The 12,779-nt window shown below is 33.7% G+C and overlaps 1 protein-coding gene across 3 annotated transcripts in view; it reads right to left on the bottom strand.

Moving 5' to 3' along the window:
* The window catches only part of DNTT (DNA nucleotidylexotransferase), a 164,719-nt gene that overhangs the window by 133,012 nt on the left and 18,928 nt on the right, over positions 1-12,779 (bottom strand). For 2 of the 3 annotated variants that reach the window (XM_032191798.1, XM_032191797.1), the window contains exons 4-7: positions 10,888-11,058; positions 9,494-9,565; positions 6,184-6,307; positions 4,898-5,030 (exon numbers count right to left, since the gene is read on the bottom strand). In XM_032191798.1, the coding sequence (XP_032047689.1) occupies positions 4,898-5,030; positions 6,184-6,307; positions 9,494-9,565; positions 10,888-11,058 (500 nt within the window). The remainder of the gene's footprint in view (positions 1-4,897; positions 5,031-6,183; positions 6,308-9,493; positions 9,566-10,887; positions 11,059-12,779) is intronic. The other variant, XM_032191799.1, reaches the window with a different exon arrangement.

The raw sequence follows: 12,779 nt of genomic DNA, 5'->3' as shown, positions 1-12,779 counted from the left end.
TTCTGCTGGTTAAATAATTAAATCTTTCTAATGGCTCAGTGGCAGAAAATGGCACTGCTTTAATGGCAGGAAATCTGTAAATCAGTTATTCTTGCCTTCCTGTTGTGGACCATTTTTCCTGTGTACTATAGAGCTTTTGCATAGGTGGATTATTTACTCAAAGGCAAGAGGAATTAGACACACTTCCTTCTAGAGCAGGTACTCAGCAGATTCCACAAACTTCTTACAGTACCATGGATATTCTTAACAGTTCCCAGATATAAAGATTATGACTACAGAATAAAGAACAATAATATTCTGAAGTCATCCAACAAGAATGACATAACAGCATAATTATTCCATACAATAATAAAAATAATAATAATAATAATAATAATAATAATAATAATAATAATAATAATAATAATAATAATAATAATAATAATAATAATAATAATAATAATAATAATAATAATAATATTTTCCTACGTACTCAGCTGACAGGTTATTAAAAATACAGATTAGAAAAAAAATCTTAGGTTTTTGGTTTTGAACATGACTTTAGAGAAGGCTGAGAAGTCCTGAGGTGGTGGGTTAATTTCTGCTGGTTTTGGCAGGTTCCATCCTCATTTTCTATAGATGCTGTAGCCTCTGACTACGTAGCCTATAGCCTGTGTTCAGACCATGCTGCTGGTAAAGGCTGTAGAAACAATGCACAGTCAACATGTATTTTCTTTTCTTCTGAACAGTTCTCAGAATTGAACGTATTACAAAATTCATACAACCATCCTGCCACTGTAAATCTAAGTCCAAGCATCTGAGAGTGCTACATGAAACACAAGAAAACTGGAACTGAATTTGTAAATCACTTATGAATTGTATGGACAAAGCACACACAAAGGCTGTCAGAAAGCCATACCAGAAGTACAGTAAATGAGAATGATAATTTTTATCATGTTATTTCTTATTCCAAATCACTTTCTGAACTTCATCATTCAAAATTGTTTTCTGTGTTTGTGCAAGTTGGGATATAAATAGCCAGCACAGAGACTGAAGCCATAAGCTACACAAGTGTTTCCAAGCATTTTTGCTCTTGAAAAGCCTTCAGTCTAGATCATCTCTTGTGGTAAAACCAAATATTAACAGCTAAATAATGTTAGAAAAAATCCAGGAAGTTGCAGAATGGGATGGTAATGATTTAGCCCATGACAACCTTTTCTTGAAATCACTCTGAAACCATGTCCCAACACAGAGCTACAGGGGAAAAAGGGGGGAAAACTGGATTATTCACTGCCATGAAATTTAGTGTGAAGTTCTGTCTGCTTGTCATTACTTACAATCTGTCAATAATGGTAATATTATTAATAACAACATTAACACTTGGATTAACACATTGTTAATATTTTATTTTTTTAATAATATGCAGTGAAATATGCAGAATGAGATAAAGCTACTGCTACTGAAAAATTCTTAATTCTCCCCAGAATAAAATTACTTTGTGTGTGTGTGTGTTTAAGTTATTAAGGGAGAGACCAGGTCCTCAGTTTACCTCTCATTTAAATGCTATAAGTTTGAACATGCATTACATTAAACTACACTTCTGCCTCAGAGGTACTTGGGAGATATGATGCTATTCTCCACCTCTCAAGATTTATCTCATTAACTTTGGAAGAAAATAGTCTTAAATCTCATAAATTCACAACAAGAGAGGCTGAGTACTGAAAACCATGCCATGCCAATTCCTGATTCAAACAGACTGCACAGTAAATTCATCGTTCTCATAACATTTTCCAAGGTATATTTTATATTACAATATCAGCAGACTTCATACTTCCTTCTCCACAATCAAGCTGTTAGACCTTGCTAGATGGATAACAAAATGCATTCTTCACAGCACAGTTGATTTATGTCACAATAGTTGTTTTACTTCTGTATTTCCATGCATTTCAGTGTTTTAATTTGTTTCAAAATGACCCAGAGAAATGCCAGAAAAGGATTTAAAAAAAAAAAAATAATCTACCAACTTCTCATACCTGACTATACCAATTGAAACTCCAGAAGTATGTTTTATAGGTGCTTAGCTAAATGTTTCTGTTGGAGACTAACAGAGGATAAACTCATCCAGACTTCATAAGTTTATTCATTTCTGCTCATGAATGATTTCAAATTAGGGAGTTATTGCAGGGTTAATTAAGGATCACTGAAACTGGGAGCCGTGAAGGGTTGCTATCATGACCTTTTATTTCAGTTAGTTGAAAGTCTTTATGTCTCTTTATAGATTCAGATAGCTGAAAAGAGTTACCTTAAACTAGACATAGCATTCCTGCTGCTTCCAACCAAAGACACAAGGAAAGTACTTCTGATTAAAGACATTCTGAGCTATAGTTTTGTGAAAACAGGCAGAAAGATGAAATATTCAGAAACAAAAGGCATCAAGGAAGTAGCAGACACTGAAGTCTGCTTCAATAACATGACCCTTGAGAAGAGGTAAAAGAAAATTTGGGGGCTAGGTTGTAACAAGAGAATAAGAGGAAAAATTGTACACAAAACTATCAGAGAAACTGTTCTTGAGATGTTCTCAGTCAGATTACAGCACAGATTGCAATAGCTTTTCCAGTTGTCATGACTTACTTGAACAACTTGTAAGTCTGGTGTTTTGATTAAACAACATAGATCCAAAGGAGATCCCTACCGAATCTCCATGACTGCAGATCAAGCAATGGAAGTTTTGCTTTTGGTAATTCATCCAATTCTCCCATAGAGTAACTAAGAACTTACAGATTCCTGACTTTCAACTCTCCAGTCAAATCCAGAGAATACAACAAAATACTACTTCAATGGTTATGAAATAAATATATAAAAAAACACAAATCTGGGTCCTGGGGAGTGAATATATTATTCAGAGCAATCACAAGCTATTTTTTCTGTTGTGTTAGTAGTGTACAAGGTGTGGTATGAGAGAATCCATGCAAGTTTTTTGATGAGTAAAATTTGCCTACTTCTTTTATTAAAGCAATATTATTTATTATCTATTTAAATAATAGATCATGAAAGAAGCAAGTAATAATTTGCTAATTGAAAATTGGAAGCTCGTGGCTTACATTGGCTGCCCACTACAGCTTAGTCCAACTTTGCTACCATATGAGACAGACATAAAAAACAGATCTAGTCATACAGATTCCATTGCAGTTCAGGATTTAAAGTATAGATACCTAATAAAGTTACCTTAATCCCTTTAATTAAGTTTCTATAAATCCTACATTGAAGCATTTGTTGTCCATGGGCTGGTAAAATATCACTTAGGATTGACATTTTGAAACATTTTTTGTATATTCTCTGTGTATTTTAAATGTAATTAATATACACACTTACTGAAGACATCATTAGATATTTAAAATAATTTATTTTCTGAGTTGACATACCTACTTAAAAATACAAGGCTTGTTCTTAGTAAAAAGAGAAGGCTAACTACCATAGCTCCCTGAAAAAATAAGCAGCATAATGGGTTTAAATTTGAATGTGTGAGATTCAACCTTGAAAAAAGTATGCTGCCAAAAAAGCTCATAAACACTTCATATCAAAAAAAAAAAAAAAAAAAGATCTGTCTCTGTCCAGGCATATGTTAATCTGTTATATCTAAGTTAATAACGGCACAAGACCCCTGACTAATTGACATTGGTGTGAACAGATTGTCACCTTATACCTCTTAAACAGGGAGTTTCAGAATGATGACACTTGAGGTTTTTGAATATAAAGCTCAATCTTGTACTTACACTTCTGGTCAGGGTTCATATTTGAGCCTAATGGTTCTTGTTGATGATGCTGTTTTATAGAAAATAGGTAGCTGGAGTCCACAAATATCTTTACAATAAATAAAGTACATGCAAGGAATAACTATAAATATCATTAGGTTGCACAAAGGTGATGAAATACATGTACATTTACCACAATCACTGTGCAATTACAAACATTATAGACCTTACATTTGTCTTATATTTAATTTTGCACAGGAGTGAGTCTGAGTCTATCTAGGCCCACAATATTATTTCACACAGGTGACATAAATTACTAACATTCTTCCATCTTTTCCTTTCATACCATTTTTAGTTGTGTAAGAGTGATAGAACTGCATGTTTTGAGCCCTAAAGGGATATTTTAACTATTTTTGAAAGACATTTTTACCTTTAAAAACATGACCAATTAAAAAATTAACAAAGTAACAAATTAAGCAGCAGACTTAAGATGTTGACTAAGCCTTTTTGGTTTATAAGCTATAAGCAGTGACATACTAAGGGACTGAGTACAGAGCAAGAAACGTGATACTCCTGAAGACTATTCTTTCTCTCATTACTTCACTGTTCTGGGTTTGGTTTTACAGACCAAGACCAACATCTTTAGGAAAAATAATCAGATAGGAAAGAACCTCTGAGATCTTCCTACCTAACCAAAGATTAGTGTATATACAATTTAGTCAGTACTTATTTCAATGTATACTTCTAATGCTACCAGCTCTCTCTCGCTACATTTCAATCTCATGTGACTACATTCTCAAATATTTGCCTTAAAGCTATTGTGTCTTTGTTTCAAGCAAGGCTTTACAATAGTCTCAGGCTTGGGAATTCGGATCCACTAAAAAAAGGAAAAAATATACTCCATTATATTATGTGATCTGAACATCCTTTTTCCAGCAAGCTACTCTTAGATGAGTTTTGTTCTGACAAAACAGACATCAATAGTAATAAAACAAAGGTTTCTAGGAATACCAGAGGATTGCTCTACCATCTAAAAAAAAATAAATAAATTAAAACAATCTCTGTTGCTTTCCCACTGAGTTTCTTTATTTTTTTTCCAAGAAATCAACATAATTTTGTCTATACCTGAATAAAATAGTTAAGTGAGCTCATTTGTTTTCACTCACCTTCTGAAACCACCAGTTATGGTAACTAAAGCATCTGGTAGAAACGTGCACACAGTATTCTTGACAATCAAGCTTACTGCATCTGCTTCTGCTTTAGATACAAAGCTAACAAGGTCCTCATAGTAGAGAAACCCTGGAAATCAAAGGTAAAAAAGTGCTGATCACTCTGTGGAATCATTAAAATCTACATAGTATTATGTAAGCCCAGTGTGAAATATAAAGCCACACCTCATCAGGAAGTCAAATCACTCAGTTTGTACTAAGGACAAGAGAACCCTAACTAGCAGCAAGAAATGCCTGACCTTGAACCTGAAACTATAGATATGTTTTAGGGCACATTATGCAAAGAAATATATTTTGATTCAACTTATTCAGAAGTCTTTTCCTTCCTCCCCATCATGCCTGAGAGGTGGGGGTTGGTCTATTCTCCCATGTGCCTAGTGACAGGACGAGGGGGAATGGGCTAAAGTTCTGCCAGGGGAGTTTTAGGTTGGATGTTAGAAAGAACTTCTTTACCGAAAGGGTTGTGAGGCATTGGAACAGGCTGCCCAGGGAAGTGGTGGAGTCACCATCCCTGGAAGTCTTCAAAAGACGTTTAGATGTAGAGCTTAGGGAAATGGTTTAGTGGGGACTGTTAGCGTTAGGTCAGAGGTTGGACTCGATGACCTTGAGGTCTCTTCCAACCTAGAAATTCTGTGATTCTGTGATTATATTATCTCCTTTTCTTAATGTATAGTATAGCTTTCTTAAAATGGGTTCTTTTACTTTCTGAAATTGCACACAAAAAAATCTGTGGGGAAGCAACATTGTTCATTTAATCATGTTTAAAACTTTGAAGTTAAGATGTGCCAGGATTGTGGAGGTAATTTTGCAAGCAATTTATTATATATTTGATGACAAGTCTTGATTTATTACTAGAGTAGGGCTGCCTTGAACAAGATAGGTCTCCTCTGAAAAGTAGTTCTGGGTTTTCCTAATGTTGGAAGTTTTTTTCACAGACTGTGCATTAATGACTCATCAATAATTTTGTGTATAAAAGTGGATTTCATTGGATATCTGTGTAGGTATTTTTAAAAGTACACATTAATAGCTGTTGAATTACACCATTTTAGAGTGCCCTGTTACATCAAATATTATTTTAACCTAAAAATATAACATTCCAAAGGTGCTGCAGCAAGAAAATAGATTTATAAGTGAACTGTGCTGCCACTGCCTCCTCTTCTGATTCTGTTTTAAAGTTCTCAGACCGCAGAGATACTGTGTTTTTAATGGGACTTGCACCTTACCTGCTCTCTGCATTTTTGACAGCTTCAAGGTCTTGTCAGCTTTTACCTCTTCCAGAGTTCGTAAACCCATTCTGAACCATTTTTCAGATGTCTTCACTCCCACTCCAAAGACTGAAGTAAACTGCTAAGGTCAGTAGAAGAACACATATTTCAGCATTGTTTTCTAAATTAATAATTTTCTAAATTAATAATAAGTCAAGGTGGTTTCCCAGTGGAAATACTGGACAGAATTTATCCTATATTGAAGATAAAGAATAGCATATTGCATATATGCAGATACAGCTTCATTTCTTTGCATAGTTATATTCAGCAGACAATTGTTTTGATACATGAGCTGTTCTCATTAAAGTGAAATCTAGAAAATAATACAGTAGAATGCCCAGCATCTTTGCATGATTTAGTTAAACACACACTTTCAACAAAGGTTTGAAATAAGGGTAGTATCCTTTGTTTTTACTGCAAATATAAGAAATGAAAATATTTTACAATATTTTAGGTAGCTGAAGTCCCTCACAAAAATTTCATAGAACAAGAGATGTCTCAACACAGCCTGATTTGACTAAAATTATAATTTTGTATTTTATGCATTAGAAGCTCTCGGTTGTATACATGATGCTGGTGTCACTGCACTCTGGAGAGGTGGGGTAACTGGGAACCCTGCAGCTCTTTAATTCTTCACTGAGGGCAGTGTCTCAATAGCACAAAGAAACAGATGGTAAATGCATAAAGGCTATAAACATATAAAACGTATTAAAAAAAAAAAATTTACACTACATTCTATAAAACACATATGTTTGCAGGTTGCATCAAACATTCTTCTCCAAAATGGAATTCAATTTCAAGCACAAATGGAGAGATCATTTCTGGTTGCTTGAATATTATAAACAGTCTCAAAGTACGTCAGTACTGAGCCAAACTAAAATCCTATCAGTCTTACTTGGAGTACAGATTTCACTATTCTGCCCATAGAGGGAAAATAAATAAATAAATAAAAACCTACCGCCCCAAAGTTTTAGTATGGACATATCCCATTAATTCCAAAGTCATTTTTTAAACTTATTCCCCAATAAAAGTTGTAAAACAAAAATGTCACAGATGTAAGCATTATTCATTGGATCAATATCACAGATGAACAGTAATATGAAAGCAAGAGGAAAACCCTTGATGCATGCCCAAAAGCACGTTCTTCATCTTCACTTTGTCAATACAGAAGCTCTCAATAGCTTCATTGTGCTTTTATGGAATTCACTGAGTAGCTATTTATGATGGAAATAATTGACATTTTCCACTGAATCTACAACCTCTGAATTCCAACCATGCTATTTTGTGTTTTTCTAATGAAATTAATTCCTTGAAAATAATCAAGATTTAAAAAAAAAATAAAATGAAAATCTTCGATAATATTAAATAGGAATTATCCTACATTTACATATAATGGATGAAATTACCTATCTTTGTCTGAAACATGGGCATTTATGAAAGAATGATTTTAAATACTTTGATTACTATCTTTTAATGTTTCTGCTAGTGCTGCATTTTCAAAAGGATCTATTACTGGATATAGAACTATTCCAAGAAATTCAATTAATGTGGGGATAGAGAACTAAAGAAAATTGATTTTATGTCATTGTCTAAATTCATGGAGGCGGTGGGGGGTAATCTTCCAAAATAAAATCCATGATTATTCAGTAGATTCATAGATATCAATTTGAAGACACTGCAAGAGTGCAGTGTGTAACAGGCCTAATTCTTCAATTCTGGACACAAACATTGCTCTTTTTCATCTGGTAAAAGTGAATTATATCAACTTTTCCTCTGCAGCACTTCCATAAGGAGCAAACCTAACCATGTTATTCATGTACCCTACAAGTAAAACATAGACCATATAATTTATTTCAGTGGTTTGATAATTGTGACACTGTGACCTCTGGTGATCTTTAACGTCATGATGAGTGATTTGCACTCATATTGAGACACGGCCCTCAGTGCAGAAGTAAAGAGCTGCAGGGTTCCCAGTTACCCCACCTCTCCAGAGTGCAGTGACACCAGCATCATGTATACAACCGAGAGCTTCTAATGCATAAAATACAAAATTATAATTTTAGTCAAATCAGGCTGTGTTGAGACATCTCTTGTTCTATGAAATTTTTGTGAGGGACTTTAGCTACCAGAACCAAATTAAACACTAAAATTTAGGAATTTGCTAATATTATGGGATTCTTCTTCACTTACCTGAAGACACAAAAAAATGTTGTAAAGGACAGGCTACAGCCAGTTTATCCAAAATATTGAAGTTGAGCTCAGCTATAAAAAGATCCACATTGCTTTGTTGTAATTTGGAATGTGAAACATTGCATAAAGCATACTGGCCATAATTTCACTGATAGGTTTTATTCTAATATTCTTAAACTCTGAAACATAATATTCAATTGTTGATCCTCAATTTTTACTACCATTAATAAGTAAGTCTGGTTCCTGAATCCTGCTACATATGTGAATCTACACCTCTTTTCTGAACATTGTTACAGACAATATCAACAAACATCTCTGAACATCCTTTTATACCAGTATTATGATTCTGAGAGAATGGAAGTGCCTTTGAATAGCTCAAGTAAAACTGAATAAAATGGGGGAAATTAAAGTCTCATTCCTTTTACTCTGATTTATTTTTTTCAGAAAACACGGATTATTTTTAGAGGTTAAAACTGCAGATAAAATTGAAAATATATATTTCTAATATATATTTTTCCAGTGGAGAATTCACTGAATATTTAGGAAATTGAAACTGCAGTATTTATCTTCCAGATTCCCTGTAACTATGCAGAAATTTGACCATGAATCTCAACCTACAATACACCTAACAAAGAAACATCTCCGGTCCTCTTTCTTTTGCCTCACGCAAAAGAGAATTAAGATAGTCATCTTCTTCACTTGGTATTTTCTTAATAAATGACATAGTGTTATAATAACAGGCTAACATACGGATAAAAAAAAAAAAAATAGGCAAAAATAAACATTAGGTTAAACTTACTGCAAAGACTATGCATCACGATAGTTTTATGGAAAATGAGATCATTTAGTTCGAGCTTAAGAGCAGCTGCATATACATCATGCTAATTAGAAAGGTAGCTGATTTCACCATTATTCACCATTATTATACTTTCTTTCCCTTTGTATTTACTCAAGATTTTTTCTTACTTTATACTTGGTGTTCTTTTACTGTAAAATAGATAGTCATGTCTAAGCCCTACTAAACAGAGGGTAATATACTCAATTTTAAATAAACAGCAACAAATCACAGAAGATTTACCTTAAATGATTTGTATCGTTCATCATTTAACACATCTTTAGCTCTAGAACTCTCTCCATCTTCAATAATCTCCTAAACAAATAAGAATGTTATTTTTAAAATCAAGATTACAGTAAGATATAGTAAAGTCATCTAATGGAAAATCTTATCAACGTGTAAAAACATTGAGAGCATCCTTAGTGAGCACATCATTATATTCCAACAGGATTAAATTCTGCAATCCTTTTTTCACAGAAATTACTGAAGGATAAAGAAGAAACTGGGACCACACAATGAATTTCACAGTACTTATTTACTCATATATTTTCTCAAGGATGCAGTAGAAACTGGGACCATTGAATATATTTCACAGTACTTATTTACTCATAAATTCACAGCCAGAAAATTTATTTATCATAAGCTATCAATGATCTGTCCTGAAAATTAAATTTTGTTGCTAGAGTTTACTTCTCTTAAAAGTTAGAACATTTTTAAGACCAGATATATTTTTCATGAGTTTATAGTTCCTCCAATCTCTCTGATTAAAATTAAATAAATAAATAAATAAATAAATAAATAAATAAATAAATAAATAAATAAATAAAAGAGAGAGAGAGAGCAAAGCAAAACAAACAAGAAAAACATAAATTTATTCTACTTTCTGTAGAACCGTAGAACCATAATTGAATTCCCAGCCCTCAGGTAGTATGTACAAAGAGCTCTTCAGAGGCTACATTCTTAACCGGTGGAGTGAGGCAAAACAGGAGCGAGAGTGAATCAAAACACCCAGCAATGACCTCTGCAGACAGTGGAGACACTCAAATCAGCTGCCTGCTGGAATAACAGTACCTGAGATGTGGAGTCCTGAAAAGGCCAAGAATTAAAGAACAATGCAGGCAATACTCAAAGTCCCAGTAAGAATGTAAAGTTCATGCTTCACCTAGGTAAAATGCTCTGCTATTCACAGCAAGGTGGGATTTAACATTAAAGTGCTAAAATTTACCAGTTTGGTAAAAATAGTATTTCCAATAAGGCATTCAAGTGAGAAAAGTGATGTTGCCAAGGTAGAAGATGTCACATGAGCAAAATTATTACCAGTTAAACTACCACATCCAGATCAGAGTGAGTCTTTAAAAATGGCGCACAACAATCACAATCTATTATTTATTAATGGTATTTATTCATTAAATAACTTCATTCATAAGGGAAACTCATAAGTTCAGTTTCCAAGCTTTATGTTACTATGAAAGGCTTCCAGTAATCATTGCATTCTTAGTAACAAGGATGATATATTGTTATTGAAGGAAATGCATAAGGGTGTGTAAATACACACCAAATATCTATACTGCAGTCTGTGATCTCTAAAAGTAGATCTGTAAAAGAATTAATTGGATAAGAATTTAGAGGTATGTTACCTCAATAACATCTCTGACTTGATCTCCCATGCAGGGCAACCCTTGTATATCTTTCATTCTGGTTACTGGAAATGGAAGACATTTCAGCACAGAAGCTGCTCTCAGAAATTCCAGACAAAATATTTCATTTTCTTTGAATTCATAATTTTCAGCCATTATTTCAAAGGCATCCTGGGAGAAGGGAGAAAGGGGATACAAAAAAGTTAGTAAAAGCTTAAAGTATTCAGTATATTCCTTAAGGATTACTTTGTATAGTAATTCAAGATTTCTTTGTGATATTGTGAAAAGACAAGAGTTCCTCACATGAATTCAGCATCACTATCTAACCACTTAAAATTTCTCAGATATCATAAAAATTATATTTTAGAGTCAAATATAAGAAAAGATTTTGATTTAGGAAAAATTCAAAATTTAAAATCTTTTGTGAGATGAACTTTCCATATTCCATGCAGATCTAATAAAACAATGCGAAATAACAGCCTAACTTTTACAATTAGGCACAAATGTAAGCAATCCAACACATCTTCATTTTCAAGTGCAACCAAATAGGAGTCTGTGGTGACACTAGTAAACCACATTTTTGAACTCGTAGCCAATCTTCTATTTAGTAATGTAAGGAACAAACCCACTTTTTCCTCACACTTTTCAGCGGTGTGACCTATGCAAAGAGGAAAACCTTTTATTTGTGGATCTTCAACTATCCATGGGCTGGTTTATTATAGATATTGCACTCAATTGCACTTGAAGATTGCCAGTAGATTTTTTTTATTATTATTATTATTATTTTTTTTTTTTTTTTTAACTATCCAGAAGTCTTTTATGAAGTTTTGGAGCCTCTCTACCTACCCCACCACCACCACACCACCATCCCTCCAACTATATGTATATATATATATACACATATCAAACACTTTTAGAAATGAAATGAACAGATCACATGGTGGTGGAGACGAGAGAGCTTTTTGGTTCCCTTGTGAGGAATACCGTGTTTCAAGAGAAAATAAATGTACTGTGCATGTGTGTGAGAACATGTAACATAAGAACTTCTGAAGGCTTCCAGCTGATTAGAAGCTGGAAATCTGAGTTCTTAATGAAGCCTTGCACAAAACCTCAAAAATTTTGAGGTTTTAAAGGCTGCAAAATTAAGTGGTTTCTTCTGAGATTTTCAGAGTACACCATCTCCAGAAGACACTTTGACTGTTCAAAGTATTTATCTAAAATGCATCCTGCACCTGGCTGTTAAGTATGCCCTTATGTACCACTCCAACGGTACAGGACAGGCTAGGTACAACCATAAAAAAATATGATCAGTAAGCCTTGCAAAGCTCCTGCACTGCATAGGGTCTTGCATCCCTGCAGGAGATCCCATTTCTTCCTCATCAGTCTCTCAAGAGCAGCTACCTGATCCCAGCCTTGAAAAGGCCATACGTCCTGCTATATTTATGAGTTGTTGTATATCCTCCTTGTCTTCCAGCTTACTTCTGTTTCTTCTTTGACCCATGAGACATTACAAAACAATAAAGAGCTGTCTCTCAGTGTGCATCTGCCTGCAATTACACTTCACTGAGCTATAGTTCAAGTGTCTCTTCAGAAAAGTTTTAAGAATAAGGATACATAATTACCCTGTAATACAGATACCAAAAGACAGCAAATGACTTACTAAACTAATGACTGCAATGGATAGTAGAAGGGAAAAAATTAAGCAGTTTTTCCTATGCTTAGTGTTTATGGGAACAATGTTCATATTGAGGCTTAGATTTTGTTTCATTTCTGATTAAGTCCATCTTTATATAATTTAAACAAAAACAACAACAACATTTTGCTTTTTTTTTTTCTTTGCATTAGTGTGCTTTATATTGAAAGATAAAGCCACATAACCTACAGTACTTGCA

The sequence above is a fragment of the Aythya fuligula genome, chromosome 7, assembly GCF_009819795.1.
Source record: "Aythya fuligula isolate bAytFul2 chromosome 7, bAytFul2.pri, whole genome shotgun sequence".
NCBI classification, from domain to species: Eukaryota; Metazoa; Chordata; class Aves; order Anseriformes; family Anatidae; genus Aythya; species Aythya fuligula.
This window is presented reverse-complemented; position numbering and strand designations above follow the sequence as displayed.